General features: G+C 39.7%; 1 protein-coding gene across 16 annotated transcripts in view; it reads left to right on the top strand.

Moving 5' to 3' along the window:
- MPP7 (MAGUK p55 scaffold protein 7) overlaps positions 1-20,102 on the top strand; it is a 77,834-nt gene extending 57,732 nt beyond the window's left edge. For 14 of the 16 annotated variants that reach the window (XM_088653701.1, XM_035130423.3, XM_088653696.1 and 11 more), the window contains 6 exons: positions 5,227-5,397; positions 12,045-12,125; positions 13,888-13,981; positions 15,011-15,119; positions 15,675-15,818; positions 17,453-20,102. In XM_088653701.1, the coding sequence (XP_088509827.1) occupies positions 5,227-5,397; positions 12,045-12,125; positions 13,888-13,981; positions 15,011-15,119; positions 15,675-15,818; positions 17,453-17,632 (779 nt within the window). In that variant the 3' untranslated portion in view covers positions 17,633-20,102. The remainder of the gene's footprint in view (positions 1-5,226; positions 5,398-12,044; positions 12,126-13,887; positions 13,982-15,010; positions 15,120-15,674; positions 15,819-17,452) is intronic. The other 2 variants (XM_088653704.1, XM_088653703.1) reach the window with 2 other exon arrangements.
- The last annotated feature ends 4,558 nt before the right edge of the window (positions 20,103-24,660 follow it).

Here is a 24,660-nt window from a genome sequence, read left to right as displayed (position 1 = left end):
TTAGGTGTCATGAGGGAAAAGTCTTTCTGGTTGTGGAATGCCAGAGAGGCCCACCTGACACCCATTTTAATGCCTTTCTGGTGCCAGGCAAAGAACTCCCCCCCCCCCCCCCCGCATTTTAAAATAGTTTATATTTATAAATTGAAATAATTAATTCTTTAATCTTTGCATGCTGCTGTGATTTTCGCATGGTCATTTTAATTCTGTGAAATTCATTTTGGGAACTCTCTCTGTCATACTGATTATTGCTGTGATTTCTAATGTTGTAGTCTCTGTTTTATAGTTGTTTTATTCACTTTAATGACTTCTTGTTTTGTTTAAATAGTTTTTTATCATTGACATCACTCAGGGAACTGCTATTGGGAGACTGATGAATAATAGCAGTACCACTGATGACATTCAAATTAGCAACTTTAATGCCAGACCTTGCTAGTTGATCTCTTCTGTTGAAATATATATTTTCTTTAACTTAGTAGAATTGAGTAGGGTGGACCTTAACTCACACTTTTTCTCATACAGAATAAAAATGCATAACTATGCTGTTATCATAAGATTATTCTGAGTAGTTCATGGGATGTGTGGAGGTACGCCATAATTCATAGATAATGAGAGGGGGGAGAGAACTCCATCACTACCTTTGCCTTCCTCCTACATACCTCTACCAGCAGGTCTCTATGAGCCTCCATGTAGGTGATACTTACATACCCTGAGGTATCTGCAGTCAGCCTGCTCAGTTTTGTACCACTCTTGGCCCAGTATGTTCACTGATCTCCACTGTTCCAACCAGGATCTGAAGCAGGTTAGTTTAGAAGGGAACCTTGTGAGTGCCAATGCAGATGCATATCAAGCTAAGCCTTGGAAGGAAACTTTTGCTGGAAAGTTGGAGGAAGAAGGGGAGACCAATGGGTCATTCCCAGTTTCTTAACTGTGGATACAGGGTGGAAGTGTTATAGCTTCATTCAGTTTTCATGAAATGTTATTTATGGGATTCATAATGTGAAACCACAGTGGTATCAGACATACAGAATAAAAACTATTTGAAAGCCCTAGTCGTATGTCAGGGATTGGGTGTACTGTTATAAGGTGGCCTCAGAAATGAACTTCCTACAGACTGGAGTTGTCCAGAAATAATTAACAATGTTTTTACTGTGCTAGTCAATGATATGGTGCTTGTTTAACAGAGAACTTGCTACTTGTCTATAATGTATGTCAAACTGTATTAAATTTGACACACAAAACACGTATATTATATTATTATAGATTGTGAGCCTGTGGGCAGGGCTTTACCATTTATGTCTATATGATACCTACTTTTTGTGAGATGTTTGCTGTTGATACTTATTGGAAACAATGGCTTTTCTTTTTCTCTATATACATTGAAGACAAAGGGTTGTCTTCAATGTATATAGAGAAAAAAGTGCATACAATTTTGAAAAAACAGTGATTGGTATTAACTGGGCAGCAGTGAAGGACAGAAGTTGAACTAATTTTCATGTAGTTTAATGGTTCAAACCACGTAGTTAAACTATTTTGTTGGTAGTAAACTATTAAAAACAATAATTGGTTTCACCCTTTTGGAGAAAACTATTTAAATAGAAGACATCTGAAGGCGGCCCTGTTTAGGGAGGCTTTTTATGTTTAATAGATTATTTTATTTTATTTTTCTGTTGGAAGCCGCCCAGAGTGGCTGAGGAAACCCAGCCAGATAGGCAGGGTATAAATAATAAAATTATTATTATTATTATTATTATTATTATTTATTAACATACTTACAAACTCTATAAACCAAATATAAATGCCAGTTTGGTCTCCAAGAAGAATGGTGTGAGCAGTTACCAGAAGAGGGGGTGTTGCTCCCTTTTGTTTCTAAAGCTAGTTGCTAGGAACATGTTCAGTGTGTAGTATTTCTAAGGTGGCTGATTGCACTTGGAATAGTTTAACACTTTAACCCAGGGGTCCCCAAACTAAGGCCCGGGGGCCGATGCGGCCCAATCACCTTCTAAATCCGGCCTGCGGACGGTCTGGGAATCAGCATGTTTTTACATGAGTAGAATGTGTCCTTTTATTTAAAATGCATCTCTGGGTTATTTGTGGGGCCTGCCTGGTGTTTTTACATGAGTAGAATGTGTCCTTTTATTTAAAATGCATCTCTGGGTTATTTGTGGGGCATAGAAATTTGTTCATATTTTCCCCCCAAAATATATTCCGCCCCCCCCCAAAGTTCTGAGGGACAGTGGACCGGCCCCCTGCTGAAAAAGTCTGCTGAGCCCTGCTTTAACCTGACCAGGAAGAGGGGATTAGCATTAGGGGGAGGGAAGTCCTGTAGTGTACAGTGTTTGCTAATTTGTTACAATCTAGTTTGACCAAGAAATGGGATCAATGCAGAGGGTTATGCACCCAGGAGCTGGCTTAATTTTCAGTGCCTTTCACTGATGATCTGTGGAACAAAACAGAGGAAAGTCTTTGCTTTCCCTCAACTATGTACTTTAGATCTAGAGGTGGAGCCTAAACCTTGAGCAGCAGCTATTCTCTTGTAGAGTAAGGAGGACATTCAGATACCCTCCAGGAGTGCCTCTCCCACCAGCAGGAAACAGGGTTAGCTTGCAAAGTTGATTCCTACTCTATTGGAAGGAGCTACCAGGCTGCCATAAGCACCATGGAACTAGTGAAGGCCTTATTTGGTGCCCCCAGCTTTTATTTTTCAAAAGTACATGTCTCTACCCCTCCTAGGAAAAAGTTAGAATCAAAGTGTGCAGGTACCCTCTAAGCACCAGTAATTTCTGTGAAATGATTAGCCAGTGAGTGAAGTGAGAGCTGTGATTGATAAGTGAGCTGTTTGGACACCAGGCAGTGGGAAAACCTGGGGCTCTGAAGAGCTGCTGTCCCCCTTTAGTGCCCATTTCCTGCTTCTGTCTTACATCCTAGTCCTTGGAACCACCTGGTTGCTGCTCTATTTGTTTACTTTGCTTCCTGCCATCCAAAATGTGGGAGATGAAATCTGGGGGTCCTTCCCATTGCTGCTCTGTTTGTTTTGCTGCCTGTTGGAATGTAGTGGGTGGGTGCTTGATAGATACCTCAGTAGAATACTGGGGGGAAGTTATGACAACCATTTGTTGTTTCTGCTGCATATCTCACAATGGGGATTGTTCCAAAGTTGTTTGCGTGAGGGCAGTGCAGAGGCTTCATTTTGATGGTGATAATAATTATCACATTTTCCTGGTTCTTTTTTATGAGTGAGCAAGTTCATAAGTATTACTACTACTACAGCATTTCCGTGCACTGCTCTGGTTTGCCAGAAGCGGCTTAGTCATGCTGGCCACATGACCCGGAAGCTGCCTGCGGACAAACACCGGCTCCCTCAGCCTGTAGAGCGAGATGAGCGTGCAACCCCATTGGACCTAACAGTCAGGGCTACCTTTACCTTTACTACTACTACTACCACCACCATCACCTTTTCCCTGCTTGTTCTCAAGTGGTGGTGGTGGTGTTGTTTTGCCAGGGGTGGGACATTTCCAAAGAATCATTCTCATCATCACCTCTTGCCTGGCACACCTCAAGGATTGTTCCCAAGTTGTTTGGGAAAGGGAGTGCTTAGTGCAAAGGCAGAAACACTATTACTGTCATCTTTTCAGACACATCTCATTTCAACAACTACTCTGATGAGTTTTTTAAATGACTTTCCCTTGCATTTCTATTCTTTGTTGTTGTTGTTGTTGTTGTTGTTTATTAAATTTGTATACCACCCTTCATTCAACAATCACAGCATTAAATTTTTGCTTATTCAGGTGTATGGCTGGCTGTAGTGATTTCTGCATTCAGTTATCTTTTAATTTCTAGCTCTGATCTACAGCAGCACGTCAGAAGTATTCTCTGGCAGATCAGTATGCTGGGATGCAGTTGTGATTGGAGTTCAGGGTGGGAGTGATAGAATTCTTAGATGTTTATCTGTGATATAACCCATTCATTTAAGGGACAAGGCATTCCTGTGGTTCTATTATAAGCAGTCACTATTGACTCCGAGCACTGCCATTTTGTCTCACTGCTGCTTCTATGGTGTTTATGAAGGTTCTGGTCATACCAGTAGTGCACCAGAGGATGCAAAGTTTCAAAACATAAAAAGGTATCAAGTGGCTTGAATTAAAGGCAATCATACTGACACGTTGGGCTTTTCTAGGCAACATAAAAGACAAGCAGATCCTGGTAAGGACAAACACCAGCTCAGTGAATTTCTGTCTCAGCAGGCAAGGAGGCATGAGATCTGTTTCCCACCATAAGAACCCTGTTCTGGATTGGTCAAAGAGTCATCTGGCCTTGCTCAGAGTAGAACATCTGACTCAAGTGACAAATACAATTGTAGACTGGCAGAGCTATGTCGTCTAATATATTGATTGTTTCTCCCCTTAATTATATTTTATCTTATGCACCATTTAATGATGCATTTGTTATCAGAACAAAGCATATTGATGTTGCAATGATTAAAATGGATTTTTAATGTAATTCAAGACTGTGAAACATAGGTTTTTGGAAACATTCATCGCTGTTGTTGACTTTCTTTGAACCAATGTGGATGTCAAATATATGATCTTAGCTGGGAACATATTTAGATAAAGAATGAGCAGCTTTATCTGAGTGTCTTTTGTTGATTCTGCAAGCACTTATTAAAATTATCAGTATCTGGGAGTTGGGATAATTATCAGTATTTGGGGGTGGGGATATAGGTAAGCAAATTTTGCAAGTCTGTATTACAAATGTGACATTTCCTCATATTCCTGTTCTCAGAGTTTAACAGAGATCTAGCCTGCTATACCAATGTTGTTGTTGTTTTAAAAAATACATCATTCCTAATTTTCACCAGCAACCCATCAACCCATACACCTTGAAATTGGCACCTTTTGAATAAAAACCATTTGATAATGTGTTTAGGCCACAATCCTATCTAAAAACATTGAGGAGCTTCAAAAGTAAACACAAAACAATGGAGATTAAAAAGAAGTCAAATTTTACCCCATATGGCTCCCATATCCCCTTGCATGAGCCTAATCAAATATACATGGAAAACAATTTGGACTTCAAATTTGGTCCTTCAAGATACAAGGAAGAAAAATTACTAAGTAACAAAAGTAACAAATGCCCATATGAAGGTGCGTTTGTTGCAGATGGGCTACTGGCTAGGCTGATGACAGTAACCCCTGCTTCTGCTTCTTTTTTAAAATCTTGTAACTACAGCTGGTTTTAGGAGGAGTTTTCGTCTCAGCAGAAAAGATAGAAAAACAAACAAGACTATGTACGAATGCAAGAAGAGTGATCAGTACGATACAGCAGATGTCCCAACTTATGAAGAAGTAGCAATGTATAGACGACAGCCTAATGAGAAATACAGACTTGTTGTCTTGGTTGGTAAGTTTTAATTATTTGAATTAGGAACCTAGGTTCTTTAAATAAAGACTAAAGTATTTTGTGTTTTATGATCTTTTTTTTTGAACTTTAAAAAGCACATGCCAAAGCAACCTTAAATGCTCAGAAGTCTCAAGAGGCTCATGTGGAAGCAGATGTTTCCTCAGGTCCAGGTCCATATATTCAAGTATAATTATGAGGAACCACAAGGGCAGGCAGGTACTGTACAAAGATAAAAATGTGCATTAGTTGCTCTTTTGCCTCTGGCCTCCTCCACCGCTGGCATGTGACCCTCAGAAAGCTGATAGCTGAAAAGTTCAGAGGTGCCCCAGCACAATGGCAGCTAGAGCATGTGTCTATATGTATATTTGAGAACAGTAAGCATCCAGCATGAAAGTCTCATGGACTTGTTTCAAGTCCACCTAGCAATGTTGGCCTGATTGCATGAATATTCACCATATTTATCCTGGGCCTGAAAGCAAGAAGGATATGAGAAGGCTCTCCTCAGTATGTGAGGCCCAGAAGCAGAGAGAGTGAACTCCTGTCTTTACAGCTTCCATCATTCTTTTTCCTGGCCTGACAGCCTGTGCTGCTGAAAAGATGATTTTCATCCCTTCTCAGTCACTTGCATTGTTTTCCCACATGGAAAAGGAGTAGCTGGAGATCTACCCATGTTTAGCTTATAGCCTTTCTGTAAAGGATTGTGAGCTCCTCTTTGATGAGCACTTAAAACTTGATTCAAAATCTTGCCTGGTTTTGTGAATTACCCTGCAGAGGGGGAGGCATTATAAGCTTTGTTTGGCTTTATTTTACCTGTCTCAAAAAGACAACATAAGAAGAGCCCTGCTGACTCAGACCAAGGCTCACGTAGTCCAGCCTCTTAACCACATACCTGTGGGAAGCCCACAAGCAGGACATGAGTGCAATAGCACTCTCCCAAGTCATATTTCCTACCAACTGGTATTCAGGTCATAGTCAACAAATAGGCAACTTGTATTCATAGTCAACAAATGCCTTGAGATGGTTCACAAGACATTTATTTATTAAGCTAGCTTGCTCGCTCGCTCCCCTTTTCCTGTGCTCTTAAATCTCATCACTCTGTAGGGATAGCTAATCACAAGCAGATCTGCAGTCATGGTGCAAGACTTAGTATTATTACAGTATTATTATTAAGTGTTTGACACATAGCCAAGGCAGATTTCATCAGTTTTCCTTCTGCTTGCTTTAGAGTGCCATTCTATTCGACTCCATGGTAAACTTGTCAGAGTTTTATTATTTGCCGGTAACCAGCAAAAAAATAAAACCAATAAATAAAATAAATTATGAAGCTAAGGAATATAACTTTGAAGCAATCAGTATACCAAACACTGTTTGCTAATGTGTTATATAAACAAGTTACCCTTTTCTTCCAAAGAGATTCCTAGTCTTCCTTAACTGTGTTTTATCAAAAAAAAAGTGGGGCCAATGTGGACTAGTAGCTGACTATAGTTGCAGGGTAGCCCAAGCAGTGTTCTGTTCTGTTCTTGTGTTTGGTGATTGCTATATCACCTCAGCAGTTAATTCCATCATATGCTCAGGACTGGTCACTTGCAGAAACTTAAGATATGGTCCAGAACATAAATTAGGGTGGGGTTGTAGTCTTTGGATCTAGTCAGCAATCTCAACACTTAATAACCAATTTAGAGATCTTACAAAAGCATTGCCTTTTAGAAATATTTTCCAATATAATCAATTTATAATCCAACAATCATAAACTGTTCTTGTACTTGTTGCACTACATTTTAGTTTCTTTTGCAGTAGTGTATAGGCCAATGTTTCATTAGCAGAATTTCTTCCATTATAAAAAGTTGCAGACCAGAAGAAATATGACCCTCTATCAGGGACTGTTATGAACTGTAGGACTGCTGTTTTTATATAGCTCATATCCAAGGGAACACTTAAAATCAGTTTTTAATAAACAGCTTTGTCATTCTCTAACGCACAAGTTCAGGCACCTACTACTGTGAGCGAGAGATTGTGGGTTCTACACAGCAAGTAATAACATGCTTGAGTTGATTTTACACCTATATCAACAGAGTTCTGTGAAATGTGTGATAAGTAGACTTTTTATAACAAATCACATATGCTGGCTCTGAGGGATATCTAGAAATTTCGTTTTATTTTGGTGGTACTAAATCAAGTGAAGAAAGTGTGCTTTTACAGTAACAAAAGCAGCTCACAAATTTATTGCAGACTTCAGTAATTTTGATGTTTTTCTCTTGGTATTAGAAGCAGCATAAGTCTGGCCAATATCATAAAAATGTCTTGGGTAAAATGTGGAAAAACTGGCACTGTTAATATAGGTACAGTAGAAATGATCAGATTTAAAAGCTTTAGACATGCTAGTAGCTGCATCCAATACGATGTGTGAAATACAATTTTGATGTTAGTGCCAGGAAATACAAGGACAAATAATTAAATTTTCACATAATTGGTTGTGGCAAAAATGTTCAGCTATAGTAACTGAAAACACAATTTATTATTGAGTCTATTTAAAAAATAACTGGATGCCAAGTAGATGTTTCACTTAAACTTACTTTAAATAAATGAATTCTAATTCACAGAATATAAACTCGATGTACAGTTTAGACTATCACTGTTTTGGGATGTGATTCTCCTTTCTATCTAATCCCAGCTCCCACACCTCTGCCTTTCCCCCCCTTCTCTTCCACCTAACAGGCCCAGATGGAGGCTCTAACCAGTTTTGGTTTACCCCAGTAGGATAGTGAATGCATATTTAGCTGCATTCTGGCTCCTAAAATAAAGTAGCCATTATTTTTGGGTACGTGGGCCCTGAGCTATGGGGTGGTATGTTAACCCACTGGAGAAAGCACAAGTCTTGAGCTTGAGACCCTTAATCTCAAGGTTGTGGGTTTGAGCCCCATGTTCGACAAAAGATTCCTGCATTGCAGGGCATTGGGCTAGGTCAGCGTTTCTCAACCGCTGTTCCGCGGCACAGTAGTGTGCCGCGAGACACCGGCTGGTGTGCCGCAGCGTGCCGGGCTGCCAGGGGCGCCGAGCCGCTGCGCCCGCGGCAGTCGTCCGGGGCCCGCGGCAGTTGCGCCCGACTCCCAAGCCGTGCGGCGCCTGAGGCGCCCGTCATCACAGCCGCGCTGTGTGGGAGGGGTCAGGGGCTGACGCTCCCAACGTTCGGGAGTCCTTTGCGCATGCGCAAAGCGCAGCTGTGGACTCCGGCGGTTTCTCCCGAACGTCGGGAGTTGTCTGGTGTCCTCCAGACGGCCGCGAGGCGCCCGCCGGAGTCCGCGCTGTGTGGGAGGGGGCAGGGCTGACGCTCCCGTGGTCTCCCGACTCTGCCAGCCAGGTCTCCTTCTCCCGATGTTGGCAGCCCGGCGCAGCTCACGGGGCGCCCAGGGGCCGTCAAGGCAGGTGCTCGGCTCCCGCCGGCGGCCCTTCTCCCGCCATGGCTGCCGCCGCGCACCTGGCTGGGATCCAAGCAGGCGGCCGCGGGGCGGGTGTGTCGCTGGGTCCGCTCCTCCTCCTCCTCCCTCGGCGGGGCTATGAACTCCGTGTAGGTGTGTTTAAACTTTTATTGATGAAAAGTAAACTCTTCAGCATAAGTCTGTCATGATATTAACACGTATTTTCATTTTAGGCAGGCTAAATCATTTCGATTAATGACACAGCACTTCCTGTCGAGAATCCCAGCAAAACAATTTTGCATAGGTGTACGCCACACATTTCATTAAAGTGCGCATCCAGGGAATCCCCCCCCCCAAAAAAAACCCATTTATTGAGTACATAATCATAAAAGGACATCATTTTTATTCATCAAACTAATGAAACAAAAGTTTCACTATTTCTTTTAAATTAACAACCAAACTTTAAAAATACAATCTTAAGTGAGACACAAATTACTATCTTTTTGGCAAGTGTTTCTTACAGTCATAATTATATAGTCAATATAGGGCGGCACAGAGTTAACTTTTTAAACTTTTTTAATGGTGGTGTGCCTCGAGATTTTTTTCATGGAACAAGTGTGCCTTGGCCCAAAAAAGGTTGAGAAACACTGGGCTAGGTGACCCTTGTGGTCCCTTCCAACTAGAAGTCTGTGATTCTATGATTGATTAACTTTAAGAGTATTGATATTCAGAAAGGCATTGGAACTGATCAGCTGACAAAATAAAGCGAATACTAGCTGGAATGGTGCTTTGTCTAAGAGACAAGCAGAACCCCAAATGCTGCAGGTCTGAATTTAACATTAGCCTACATATCCTGACTGACATTTGCTCCAGCACATAATGATGAGCTGTGATCTCCTCTCCTTATTGCAGGGAAGCAGGGAATCAGAAGGGGTATGGTGGGAGATGAGGCAGAATATGGATCACCAGCATTGGATTTACAGCAAGAGGGTTTACCCCAGCTTGCAAACATCTTGCTCTAGTTGCATCTTGGATAAAAACCATAAAATGATATCTCCTCAACAAGTATGGAATAAAAGGGGCAAAAGTAATTATTTAAACTTAGTAATTGTGTTTGTGGTAGGCAGCTGGAGATTTTTAATTAATACACAAGTGGGGGTACACAGGGAAGGCTGAAATTAGCCCCTTAACAATCATTCCCTTTCTGAAAAACGTGTCTATTGATACTTCAGTGCAAAGGTTTACTCTTGGCATGTTAGGAAAGATGATCAGTTTGTACAAGAAAAGCATCCATTTGGGTAAGACATTCTGCAGACTGTCAGGGGGGGAAACTGATTAATTTCTTTGGTTTATTTTAAATTCTAATATCATAGTCCTGTGGTCCCTGTATGTCACTTTATCCTTAGGTAAGGGTGAAGTAAGAAATTGTGTAGAATACCTTAATAGAGGAGCTTGATTCAGAGTAGTGGGGGGGGGGATGAATCTTAACCTTTACATGAAAAGTTAAAATGATCGAACCAACTATTTGTTTAAATATTACGGCTTGGATCCTAATTTTGGGGTCTGTGAATGGAAGGAGAGTTGAAATCATGGGAGTAGTTCTTCTGTATGCTCAACTCTTTCTGTGAAGCAAAAAGTGAAGCAAAAAGTTTGGATGCAAGCCATCAATTTTACTGAGTTTTATTTCAGATACAGGTGTTCAGACCAAAAATAAAATCAGATGAAGTAAGCTGTTACAGATGCCTTGCCATGGTTGCTGATCATCTAGATCAGGCATCCCCAAACTTCAGCCCACCAGATGTTTTGGACTACAATCCCCATCGTCCCTGACCACTGGTCCTGTTAGCTAAGGATCATGGGAGTTGTAGGCCAAAACATCTGGAGGGCCGCAGTTTGGAGATGCCTGATCTAGATACTCAAAGCACTGAAGACTGTTCATATAACATTGGTTCAGTGAAAATTTCCAAAATGGTTGGATATCGAGGCAAAACAATACAGGAGAGCAACAAAACAATACAATAATCATTTTCAAACACCTTGAATGTTTCACAAACCTTGTGAGGAAGACCATGAATAAGTGGAAATCCGATATGTTTTCATAGCTGTGCAGAGCTTTGATACTACTTTAAAGAAGGCTTTTTATTCCTAGTGCTCATGAAAAATCAGTTTTCAACCTACCAGTAACCATTCCATTTCTATAGAGATAAGATTGCAATTTACTTTCATATAAGTCACTGTTGTCTGGAGATGCATAATTGTAAGAATGGTAATATAAGAACAAAAATCTAATGCTGATACCTACACAGTCATTTTTAATTTTCAGACTGTGCCAACAAATTTTGTTTACATTTTAGACATTCATCTGCAGTAATAAATTATAGTTCATGCAAAGCAAAGATTAAACTTGACATGCCATTTCTTGCTTAAGTGCACATGGTGTAAATTCAGCAACAGCTTGGCTTTTCTGGAGAATCTATAGTTTGGAAATAATGAAAAGTATTTGGCCTTCGTTAGTACCTCTTTACTGCACATATGGGTTGGGGTGCAACTAGTCAGATCTGAATATTTAATAACTGGTGGGCCTGAATATATTAAACTATTCAGAAAATTTATAAATGGCTCGCACCCTGCCCTGGCCCCTTATATATCAAATTATATCATCTGGAGCTAAGAAGAGAAACGCTAATCACTTAAGTGTCTCTTTCAGCTTTTCCATCTAAGCAGAAGATGGGCTGAACATAATACACCTTTCAATTTTGTGTGTCTTGTCTTGGGAAAGCTAAGAAGATACAACAAAGTCACATGAAATTGCTGCCTGTATTCAAAGTACAGTGGATCCTAAATATGTTGGTGGGAAGATGGATATCCAGTCATGATTCTTGGGTATATCCAATAATCTCTGCTCTGTCAGATTCGTATTTTTGTGTATTTAGTAACTCTGTGTGTATATCATTCTTTGACAAAACTGGGTTGTTCATTTTCCAGGTAATGTAGAACTGCAGTTCCTGAAGCCCACAGGTCACAAGAATGAACAACCTGCTGCCTATTTTGCCAGATAATGATATACACAGAGAGTTACTTGATTTAAGGACAATCTCTTTATCTCTGCCTAGAGAACGCAGATGGTGCTGAAGTTACACATCTTGTTCTGGCCTTGTGTCTTTTAAATTTCACATCATAAGGTGCTGTATGATCAAAGGATAATTGATTACAATGCATTTTAACTTTCAGGGCCTGTGGGTGTAGGATTGAATGAACTTAAACGGAAATTGTTAATCAGTGATACTCAGCATTATGGTGTAACCGTGCCACGTAAGTGACAATCAGTTCTGCATACAGTTCAGTTTTCCTTAATCTGGCATAAGGTGAACATGTTTGAACATATAGGGCAGGGGTTCCCAAACTTACCACGCTTCAGGCCAGTGCCCCAAGTGCCAATTGCGCAGTGAGCCGGAGGGCAGGGGAGCGCACACACTATTTCCGGCACACTTCCGGGTCGCCGGAGCACCGGAAATAGCTTGTGCACATGCGCACGGGCCTCCTCCGACCCGGAGGTGCACTGGAAATGACGCTTGTGCATGCACACAAGCTATTTCCAGTGCTCTGGCGACCCAGAAGTGGGCAGCCATGCCACGCCGGTAAGAGCGGGCGGCGGCAGCGGGCAGCAGGGGTTGCCGTGGGCCGGATAAATTGGTCCTTTGGGCCGTATGCAGGCCGTAGTCTGGGGATGCCTTATATAGGGTATGCTAAACACTTTAGAACATAAACTCTCTGTGTTAAAATCTCTGTGGGAGATGGGGAAGGTACTCTTCCAACATTGTGGAGCTTTGTGCAGCCTGTGAAGTTGTGTCACAAATGGCACTGAGAGTAAGGATTTGTGGCCCTACTGGACAGAATTAGAGTGGCCCAGGGGCCTGTTACACCGTAGTCGGGTTTGCACTCCTATCTGCAACTTTAATGCTGACTTGGTGCTTCCACATTTGGTGGAGTAGAGGCAAAACCATTCCAAGGGATGACTAGAACTGATCCATATTTGATACCCTTGCTTTGTTAACAAATTTGAGCAAGCCACCCATTTGCTGAGTGTTGATGCAGCTGACTGACAGGAATGTGTACTTTAATTATTTTAAGGGTAGGGAAGGGAGCATGCAGGCTTAAGGCTCATCTGAGCAAGGCCTGAATCTGCTCTAACTATTGAGAAAATCTAAAATAAAATGACAAATGAAACACCGAATTCAGTAGCACAGGAAGTAAATAAGGAACTATTGAAGCAGGGGTTAAAGCACTTGTTTTCAATATAACTTGAAAGCTTATTGAAAGTTTTCATTTTATGAATGAAGTGGGGGGGGGGGTACAGCACATGTGTAATACCAGTGCTTTAATGTGACTGTTTTTATTGGGTATGTTGCTCAGATGTTACAAAAAAGAATGAGCAGTATTGGCACAAAGTCTTGCAAGTGTTCTAATTTTTAGGATGTAATGTTAAAAACTATTTTCAGGAATTGCAACAAAGATATATCATATCAACTTGAAGGATGTCCGAAAACTGAATTCTTTAATTCTGTGCCATGAGATCAATAATGGTCCTTGGGCACACACGCTTTCTCATATGTCCTTCTGACTATTGAAACCACTAGAGAAAGGTGATTTGATATCTGGGTTGCTTTCAAAAACTCTGGGAACACTTCTGTATGTTATGAAGGGAACATGAATGAGGAGAGAATGCATGGAACCTAAGTCAATTCCTGATCTTGGTCAGAGGAGGGAGGAGCTTTTGTGTTTAATCCCCCTCCCTCCCCGAGCTTTGAATGGCATCCACTCACATTGCAACAATGTCTTTGTAATTAACATCAAGCTGATAGCATGAGACTCTTAATCTCAGGGTTGTGGGTTTGATGCCCACATTGGGCAAAATATTCTTGCATTGCAGGGGGTTGGACTAGATGACCCTCGTGGTTCCTTCCAGCTCTACAATTCTATGATTCTATGCTCAAACAGAAAAGACTTCTGTTGGTTTTCTAGTTTTGTTGGTTCATTTGTAAACTGTTTCTTATTTCTTTCTCAATAAAACCAGACACAACAAGACCAAGAAGAAACCAAGAAAGTGATGGCGTTGAGTACATTTTTATTTCCAAGCACTTGTTTGAGACAGATGTACAGAACAACAAGTATGTGAGAAAGCAAGAACTTTCGTCATAACAATTGTTTTTTGTCATTTTGTGGCTAGACATCAATTTATAAATGGAAGGTGCTTCCTCTTCTAAATATGCATATTAGAACAAACTTGATTTGAATTTGAGGGGGGGAGGTTTAAATGTGTATTCAGTTTCTCTTAAATATCTGCATAGTTCCCTACCTGTGATCTGTTGGGTTGCCTGAACCATTTATTTGCACATTAACTAACAACTGCTGACCACTAATGGAAAAAATTAATTACCACTAATGGGACTAATACAATTACATATACTGTTGCCCTCAACTATGATTATAATCCATATGAACACAGTAGCAGTTCTAGACAGCAGATCTCCTGTTCTGCCTTTGAGATCACTTCTGAAATGTCCAGGACAGATGTCAGAAATCTTAACTCTTTTTATTAACTTCAAAAGTGACTTCTGTAGTCCTGCTCCTGTGCTGAGGGTATGGATGGAAGGAAGAGGGAAGGGCCTCGCTGATTCTTAAATTTGCAAACAAGTTTCTATATAAGAAGTTACATTGAACAGTTGGACTAGATTACACTCATGGTCTCTTCCAACTCTATAATTCTATGATTCTATTTATTCGTGTGATAAAACAGGTCAGATGTGGAAACAGCTGTATGTATATAGAGTGGTACCTTGGTTTACGAACTTAATCCGTTCCGGAAGTCCGTTCTTAAACCAAAGCATTCTTATACCAAGGTGTGTGCTTTCCCATAGCAGCGGGGACTCAATTTACAAATGGAACACACTCAATAGGAAGCGTTCACAAACCAAAACACCACCTTCCGGGTTTGCAGCATTCTTAATCCAAGTTGTTCATAAACTAAGCTGTATTTAAACCAAGGTACCATGTATATATATAATCTCAAAGCAAAAAAATCTGTAATAGACTCTCACATAGAAGTGAAAAGAACTGGATTGTGTGAATCATCTCTGTATAATGCTAAGTTTGGGGAGTCTTTAAAGAAAACATTCAATAATGTTTTTCAATTACAGGTTTATTGAATATGGGGAATATAAAAACAATTACTATGGAACCAGCATAGATTCAGTTAGATCTGTTCTGGCTAAAAATAAAGTTTGTTTGTTGGATGTACAACCTCATGTAAGTAAACAACATTTTGTTTTTCTGTTGATAACCGAATGCTGATTTGCATTGCTTTGTAGAAACAAATAAGATACTTACGAGGGTAAGAGCTGAAATGTGAAATCTATGTTCTACCAGCCACCTTGGGACTGAACTGCTAGTAGAGGGGAAAGTATGGACCTGGGTGCTAAAAGACTAGCTGCTTACCACATTAACTATGAAAACAGATTTATTTTTGCTAAATTAATCTAACTTGAGAACTTTTAGCTGCCTGTTCAGAACTGGACTCTCATTCACATACATTCCTATGTAATGGAACTAGAATACATGAACAACATGACTGATATTTCAGGAAATACTATGGAGGATCTTTCTGAATGAACGATTGTAAATTACTCTGCACAATTAAAATGCTATATAAATTATGCTTAATAGCAGTAGCTCTGGGGGATGAGGGAGAATAATATAGAGAAGTGCCAGATGGAAACAGGAGAGTGCCAGGTGACTTGGCTTACTCAAAGTAAATAAATTTTGAAACAGGCCGCTCATAACTTAGCATTTTCTTCCCTCCAGACAGTAAAGCATTTAAGGACATTAGAATTTAAACCGTTTGTCATCTTTATAAAACCTCCTTCAATTGAGCGTTTGCGAGAAACGAGAAAAAATGCCAAGATAATTTCAAGCAAGGATGAAAAAGGTGCTGCCAAGCCTTTTCAAGTAAGTGACTTCTGCGTTCCTGCAAGTATGACAAGGTGCCAGGGGGGCTGTGTCTGTCAGTGAAAGTGACTACACACCCTTGTTCACAATGCACATAATATTTTCTCAGCAGAACATTTTTTTAAAGTATTGGAAACAGAATCAGAGAGGCCGATCACTTCCAGAACCGCCACCTCCTCCCTCCCTCTTCTCCCTTCACGTCATGTTCTTATGACCTGTCTTTTGGGCAGTGACAGAAACAGTGTCACACCTAACATGTTAGGGGTGGAGACAGTTACCGTATTTTTCCGTGTATAAGACTAGGTTTTCTTAACCAAAAAAATTGGTTTTAAAACTGGGGATTGTCTTATACACGGGTAGTGCTGAGGGGTGTTTTCTTAATTTGGAGTTCCCAAAAAATAGGGGGCGTCTTATACATGGGGGCGTCTTATACACAGGAAAATACCTCCAGCATTCTTTTCAGCTGCCACTGCAAGATGAGTGAGTCACAAGTCTGGCCAAATATAATTGTATCAGGTTTCTGTAGATTTAGCTGTAGTTTCGCTCCAGATAGGCACCTAAACTATAGGAATAAGTATGGGTGACAAGAAAAGGCAAAGGTGGTTTAATAAACGTATTGATGCACAGCCTCCATGTCCGGCAATATCTTGTGAATGCAAGCAGGAATGTCTCTCAGTATTGAATCCTGTGGAGGTTGTTGAAAAGGAGTGCGTGTAACAGTGGGAATGCCTAGCAAGGATGCCAACTGTGGATATTGTCAATTTATTTCTGACAAAATTTTTGTAAATGTTGGTTTTTTAAAAATACATGAATTTGGAATAATCAGGCTAGTGAGACTTCACAAGACTATTAAATACACGAATGGTTTCTTAATTTGTAAAAGTATAACACAGTCCTGGGGACTTGCTCTGCTTAGGATTTTCTGTCTTAATTTTATGTAGTTACATTCTATGTTTCCAAAAACATGAGCATAAACCTACTGAATGAGCCCTAGTAAGACCCAGGAATCTGAAAGGAACGATTCTTTTGGATTTTTACCAAACTTTCAAAAATACAGACTGTGTTCTAGAAAATCCCTTGCTAATAGCAGGCAGAGTCTTAGGTAATGTAGTTGGTCAGTACATCATTAATGTAAATAGCTTAAAAACATTTTTCCAGTGCTTTTTCTAGCACAGAGACATTTCTTTAATTATCAGTTAGTGACTAATAATGCTGATATGCGGATAAAGAGGAAGGATTTGTAAATTGCTGGGCAAAATAAAGTTTTTAAAACAATAACAAAATAGTTTGAAATGAAGACTTGTGTGAATTTTGTAATAAAGAACATAATTTTTATTCACTGCTTTATGAACTATTAGCTAAGCATAGGCTTTGATGCAAAATCCTGGTATGCTAGCATGTCTACTTATGCAGGAGGGGCACAGACCTGACCCCCCCGGTGGCTGCTGAGGATCAGGGGACTTCAGAATAGTTTGCGGGGGAATTCAGGAAATTGGCAGCTTCCCCCAGCACAAATGGAAATGTCTTCTACTCACACAGCAAGATCATTGGAACCAGGCCATAAAACTTGATTCCTTGTTAATTTGCAACTTGTTTTGCTTTTCCTCTTGAATGACTACTTCTCTTTATTTTAGGAGGAAGACTTTCAAGAAATGATTAAATCAGCACAAATTATGGAAAGCCAATACAGCCACCTTTTTGACAAAGTTATAGTAAATGATGATCTTACTACAGCTTACAATGAGTTGAAAACAACCTTTGACAGACTGGAAAGAGACACCTTTTGGGTTCCAGTCAGTTGGGTGCATTCATAACACTAAACAAATAAAATGTTTCATAATATTTTAATAAGGTACTTAGTTGGATCTAAATGGACATTTTGTTGGTGGGAAGCTTTTCTAGCTTTGGCAAACTGGTGCATTTACAAACGTGGTGCAGTGGAATGTTGATCTTATTTTTGTGTGTGTAAACCTTCCTGTTTGGAATAGGGGTTCGGAGGCAGAATATCACAGTGAAGCCTTATTTTTTACCAGATTCAATTTACTGGTTTTTGAAGTGAATCTTCAGCTATTATGATACCACATTTCATCAATCCAGTGTGAGATATCCTGAGCATTGATATTAAAAGGTCTGATATCAGTGTTTAAGTGGTTTCCAATGTTGCTATTTCCAGACCTGGATGATAGTTAGCACTTGAAATTTTTAAAACAGGGAGATGCAAAAGTGGTTATCATTTCTTTAACTCAGATACAACTATTTGAACTTGCTTACGTTCAATCCAAATTTTGTGTGTGTGCTGAGTATTGTCTTCCGCATCCAGACTGACTTTTACCACAACAGCAAATTTTATTTATGTTGGTGGAAAAACTTTCTTGGATCTTTTCAATTAGCAATAATATTGCTCTGCATTTTGAGTATTTGTAGATTACCCTTGAGTAGTATTCAAAGCAATGCATCAAAGCTTAGATTGGGGTAATTCTAACAAAGATAACAGGGTGGAGGGTTAGTCTTTGGGAAAGAGGCAGTTGGGTAAATGGATTTTATTTATATAACTACTTCATTGTTTCAATTATAAACCTTTCTAAAACAGTCTTTGAGAAAACCCAGAAGCTATTTTTTTATTTGAAAATTTGTAATTAAAACTAGTGGATCATTCTCATTTTACACTGACCCAGAGCTGTGTTTTCTGGAATGAAGAAAGGTGTGGGGGTTTTTTTGTTTGTTTTTGCTTCTTCTTGATTTCCTCTTGACACAAAGTTTATTAGTAGATGAAAAGAGAAATACTTGTTGTGTTCAAGCGAATTTGCCAGTTTATATGTGACAGTGATGTATCAGAGCCTTAGTATGCAAACAGGAAGTCCAGTTATTTTATGTTAATGTATAAAAGGGTTAGCTGTCTTATTTAAAGGCAAAAGAATTTAGTGAGACTATATATATTTATGAAAAGGGGTGAGAAGGGATATATAATTTTTTTGCATTTCTTGTCAATGTGATCATTTATTAAACAGATCCGTAGGTGTCTGTGATTTGAAACACTGGCTTTATAAACTCAACATTCCATGTAAATGTTTTAGTTTTGATACAGATAAACCACCAGGTCTTTGCAAATGTAGTCTAAATAGATGGTTGGTTTTTTGGTTCATTGCATTCATGTTTTAAAATTGTGTAATACAAGGGAAGTGCCAACAACCAAAATATCGTCTTTGGGAAACATTTGTGCTAGAGTGACGCATGTAGCCTGGCCCTGAACATCCATCATGTAATGTTGAGTGTCTCAGGTTTTACTGTTTTTGGTGATCTATGGTTGTACTTCAGCACCAATTAATTGCATGAAAAATACTGAACTGGATCCAAAATACTGAACCGGCTGTGTTTCAGTACTGCTTTAAATAAATCACTGTGGTTGTTTGTTTGTTTGTTTGTTTGGCATTGTGTATCTTTGACATTCAGTGCGTACTGCAAGAGCCAGTGCCAAGAATGCTGGGTATCTGTCAATATCTACATTTTGTATATGAAAGGATCAAAACACTTGTTTAGAAATACATTTGTCCTGTTTGTCAGCTATAGTTTGTGAGACTATTATTACCATATATTTTTATTGAAAACAAGGGAAAATTGGGCATATATGTTTCAAATGTTGTGACAGCCCAGAATGCTGTTTGAGAGGAAACTCTCTTCCTTTCATCCTGATTGTCACTCCAAAGACAGCATTTCGGCACTGTGCTCTTACTGGCAATAATTGAGACTATTAATCTGTGTAAGCTTCCCATGTTCTTTTTGTCAAGAGAGAATTTACTATCCTTTGAGTTTACTAGCTTTGAAGCAGCAACTGAGTCTGCAGTGACCTTGGACACCTTTGTTTTAATAAGAGCAGGATCCCAAAAGCTCTGGTGTTCCTGGAGCTTTGCATAAGTAGGAGCTGCCTGTCCTCTCCAATGCTGCGGCATGTTCTATGTGTGCACACTGAAACTGTGTGGAGCCTTGGATCATACACATAGCATGGGTATAGTTCAGAAAAACTTAAGTCATTTTTTGGCTCAAAGTGAAACTGACTTTTTTCAGCCTTTTAAAATTGTACTGCATGGGTTTGAGTACAATGGTTTTATGGTTTTAAATATAAATATCCTTATTGTATTTTTGCTGTTTTGTCATTGTAAAACAAATGTTAAAAGTTTTTATACTATTGGATTCAGAGCAATACTTGAAGTTGTCATCAGTTCACTTACAGATGATGTGCCTGAATTGCAACTTTATCAATCTTAAATCAATAAATTATTGACAAAATGTACCGTGGGAAAGCTTCTTTTTTAAAAATAAGGAACTCAAATCTATCATCTTTAAAAAAATTGAATTGTGCTTGCAATACCTGTTACCATTATTGCATTCAAACAAGTAGCATAACTGAATGAGCTAACTTAAGCCATGATTTTGCTCTAGAAAACAACAATTTTGTTGAAGCATACTAGTCAATGCAGCAGAGCCATTTCTGAAATGCCTGGGGCCTGTACCCCAGTATATGTTTTTATGATTAGGACCAAAATATTTAACTTGTCCGGAGATTTAACATTTTCTTCTGTGTCTTGTAATTGCCCACATCTGCGCACACAGCAAATTCAGATGTGACTGTGTAAACAAATTGCACAAGGTTCTGTCCTCATTTTACAAGTGATGAAATTATTATAATGACAAAATAAAAGCAACATATTACAACATGTGAGTTTAACAGCCAACCAGCAAGTTTCTCCTTGCATAGTGCATATTCTGGGGAGCTTTCCATAATAATGGTGTCACCACACACCCTATGATGGCATATTCACAATCAGCTCTAAACATCTGCACCATAGAAGCCTTCACTTGATTTAGAGTAGACCTTCCTTCTGGAAAACCTCTAGGGGTTTAAAGATGAACCCTAAAGTCCATTTTTTCCTCTACCACTTCCTGAAAGCCCATAGCTTGTCTTGCATGCATTGGATTCATGCGCCATTGGTGCAAAATATTTTTCCTTGTTGCATGCTACTGTGCTTTGAATAATTTGAATTGCATACTTAAATAAGTTGATTAATCAGCTAAAGAGAAAAATTAAAGGCAGGTTTTCATAATTAAGGCAGCAATGTCTCTGTTCTAATGTGTCACAGCAAAAGGGAGGAAAGTAGCCTTCTTACAATGGGAGAGAGTCTTGAAATTAATTGAAAATCTTTGAATAAGTTTTCCTTTACAATAAGGTGTCTGGAGATTCTAGAATAGGTGACAGTTTTGTGATTTCTTTTTTAAAAAACAAGAACCAATTTTATTTGTTTTTAAACAAATACAATACAGTAAATATTTCTATCATCCTAGAAGGGGACACAAAATGTATTTGGATAACTGACTAAAACTGGGTACAGTATATGTTGATAATATGTTGACCACATTTTCTTGTTAAGGTGTTTAGTTAAGTCAGCATGTTGACTTCTTAGGATGGATTTACTGAGCTAATCCACATAAGTGTTTTTTTTTTTAAAAAAAAATGCTAAATAGAAAACAAAACGTTTACTATGTCACAATGACTCTGACTTAACAAGTGTGTTACTCCAAGTAAATACTTTACTGCTTAGTCAATTGCATGCATGTGGGCACCCACAAAACTTTTTTCCAACTGCAGTTAGGACTGTAGATATTTTTGTTTCCTTGGAAAAGCATGCCTACAAGAGTTTCTTTCTTGCCTAATTGAATGAGTATAGCATTTTCCTGTGCAGTGTAGCAGTGAAGTTATAGGTGGAGAAAGATATATGTTCAACACAAGTGGAACATTCACACATCTCGGGAAGCTTAGAACTGTGTATTTCCAAACACTGCCTTTCCTTATGTTGCTGGAGCTGGGAGTCTGACGGAACCCAGGTTGCAAAACATCTTTACAAACTCAGGTTAAGATTATACCCACCCCCCACCCCACCCAAGAGATTAATGCAATTGTTCGACTAAAAAGGCTTCTTTGCCCACTTGGTGATACTTTATGTAGGCCAGATACAAAGGAATGTGAACCTGCCAAGAATTGAAATTCTTTTACCTTTGGGCTTCCGGATTCAGCGCCAGCGTCGATCGGCGGGGTTTCGTCTCGTCTCCGAGACGGCCCGTCTCTGCTAGGAGTGGGGAGGGCAGCGAGAGCAACGCTGCGCCCCTTAGAACCTCGGGAAGGGCGTCCCGAGGGCAATTTGCTCGGCACAGACCCAATCCGGACTCCCCAACTCTTCGGTTAGCTCTAATAAGAGCTCCGGAGCGAGGAGGGTAGAAGTCGCGGGGGCCATTTTGAGCGGCAACGTTATTCTAGCAGGGAGAAGCTTCAAGCCGAAGGCGGAGAGCGCTGGATTCTTCCGAAAATAAAACGATTGGAAAAGACTGTAAGTAACCTCACGATTTGGATTATAAAACAATTTGGTCTGGGAGAGAGGGGAGAAAAGAGGAAGCCACCCCCCCCCCACGGCAACAAAGAGACAGTAAATAGAAACCCGAAGCCATAAACAGAAGATTTGTAATTCAAAAGGATCCCTCAAAGGCATCAAAGAGAATATCCCCTTTGATGCAGGGTGAAAAGGGGAGAGAGACTGTGGTTTATGACTGCCCTGCAGCAATGAGGTAAAGCCTAAGAAAAACCTTTCTTTCCCTCGGGAGCCGGCAGCCTAGGCAATTCAGTGAGTTGATCAGGATTTATAAGTCAATTTTTACTTCACTTTGTATTTCTGGACTTTGTGGAATTTCTTTTTTGGCTTAAGTGCTTGTGAAATGTGAGTTCGAACTTTATTGTTAACAAGACTTGAAGAATGCAGCCAGCTTGTTAAAATGGAGTCGAGAAAATAAACTGTGATCATATTCCACCCCACGTGATAAGTTTTGACCTTGGCAGGACTGAAATATGTCAACAAAAAAGTGTTCCCCTGAGTTCCAGCGGTCTGTTTTGACCTTAATGTGGGAAACAAGAATAGAGTTATGTCAAGAGGAGACACGACGACAGGAGTTACAGCAGAAATTTCAGGAGGTGATGGCGGAATATGATTTTCTAGGAGATGAAGCTTTTGACACTGAAAAAGAGCAATGTGAGAATGACAATGATGGGGAAGGAAAAGATGAAGATGAGGACTGTGATGATTTAACACAAAATGAAACACACCATGAAAAAAATGATGACTCTACTCTACAAAAAGTTGGATGGAGTGCCCTGTCTTTGAGGGGGGCACGATTGGTATTATTGGAACTCCAGAACGCCCACAGGGAAGAAGGAAAAAATATGCAGAGAAGAGAAGAAATTCAGGGGTCCTGTATGGTGACCTGGATGGCAAGAGACTGTAAACAGGGGGTGGGGTGAAGGGAAAGTGATGTTGTGATTATAAGGATGGATTAACAGGTTTATAACTGGTCTGCTGATTTTGGAATTTGCTGGATTGGGGGGGGTGGAGCCGGTAATCGGGGATGTAAGGTTAAATTGAGAATAGTTATAGTTTTAAAAGTGAATGGATTTTGGAAAATGTGAAAATATGGAGGCTTATAGAGGGAGAAAAAAAAAAAATTAGGCACGGGAAGAGAAAATGGGAGTTTGAATTTTCAGTGATTTGAATATTAGATGAAAATGTTAACAATTGATTTATAAGTTGTATAAGATACAAAGGTGTATTTTTATAAAGTAAGAAACTGTTGCAGATGATAAAAAAGGGATGAAAACCGGGGAAGGGGGGGAGGGGAAGCCCATAAAATATGGTTTTTCAACTATGAATGCAAGAAAAATTTTTCTGTTTTGTATTGTTTTTTTCTTTTTCTTTTTTTTCTTCGCCCTTTCTTTTTCCCCTTTTTTTCCTATTTCTATTTTTCTCTTTTTTTGGTATAACAATAGATGGTTGGATGGATGTCCTCCTGCGTACTGCCCTGGTTTGCTGGAGCTCCCTGGTGGCAGGGGGGGGCTTTGGGGTCAGGGGAGGGGGAGGAGGACAGAAATCCAAGCATAAAATGGACCATTTCTGACTGTTCACAAACATGGGATACTTCTGTGGCAGGGGAGGACCCATGTGGGTGGGTAGGAAGGAGGTGGAAAAGGGGTTTAAGTATGTACCGTTTTTTTGTTTTTTTGTATTTTGTAAAATTAATAAAAAGTATGTTTAAAAAAATTAAAAAAAAAAAGAAATTCTTTTACCTTTGTGACAGCCAAGCTACCAGCATGCTAATTTTTACTCACACAAAAAGGTTAAAGACTCCAAAAGGCACCAAATTATCTTTTATTTTCCTGCCCAGATTGAGCTGCTCTGATGTGACTAAGAAATAGATGATAGTGTTCTTGAAGAAATAGATGATAGTGTTCTTGAAGAAGTGTGCATGCACACGAAAGCTCATACATATGACAAACTTAGTTGGTCTCGAAGGTGCTACTGGAAGGATTTTTTTATTTTGTTTTGATCATATTCATGAGAACTAGTATCTTTGGAGATGCCCTGGAATCTTCAGATGAGTATAAATTTAATAAATAATAACAATAATGTTATTAGTATGAGGTCACTCATATCATGAAACTCACTGGGTAACCTTTAGCCATTATTTGGTAAGGTAAAAAGAAAAAGGTAAAGGACCCCTGTATGGTTAAGTCCAGTCAAAGGTGGCTATGAGGTTGTGGCGCTCATCTAGCTTTCAGGCCAAGAGAGCCAGCATTTGTCCACAGACAGCTTTCCAGGTATTGTGGCCAACATGACTAAACTGCTTCTGGCGCAACGAAACACCGTCACGGAAGCCAGAGTGCACGGAAATGCTGTTTACCTTCCCGACGCAGTGGTACCTATTTATCTACTTGCACTGGCATGCTTTTGAACTGCTAGGTTGGCAGGAG

The sequence above is a fragment of the Zootoca vivipara genome, chromosome 11 (assembly GCF_965207765.1).
Source record: "Zootoca vivipara chromosome 11, rZooViv2.hap1.1, whole genome shotgun sequence".
NCBI classification, from domain to species: Eukaryota; Metazoa; Chordata; class Lepidosauria; order Squamata; family Lacertidae; genus Zootoca; species Zootoca vivipara.
The sequence above is the reverse complement of the archived record's forward strand: the minus strand, read 5'-3'. Positions and strand labels throughout refer to the sequence as shown.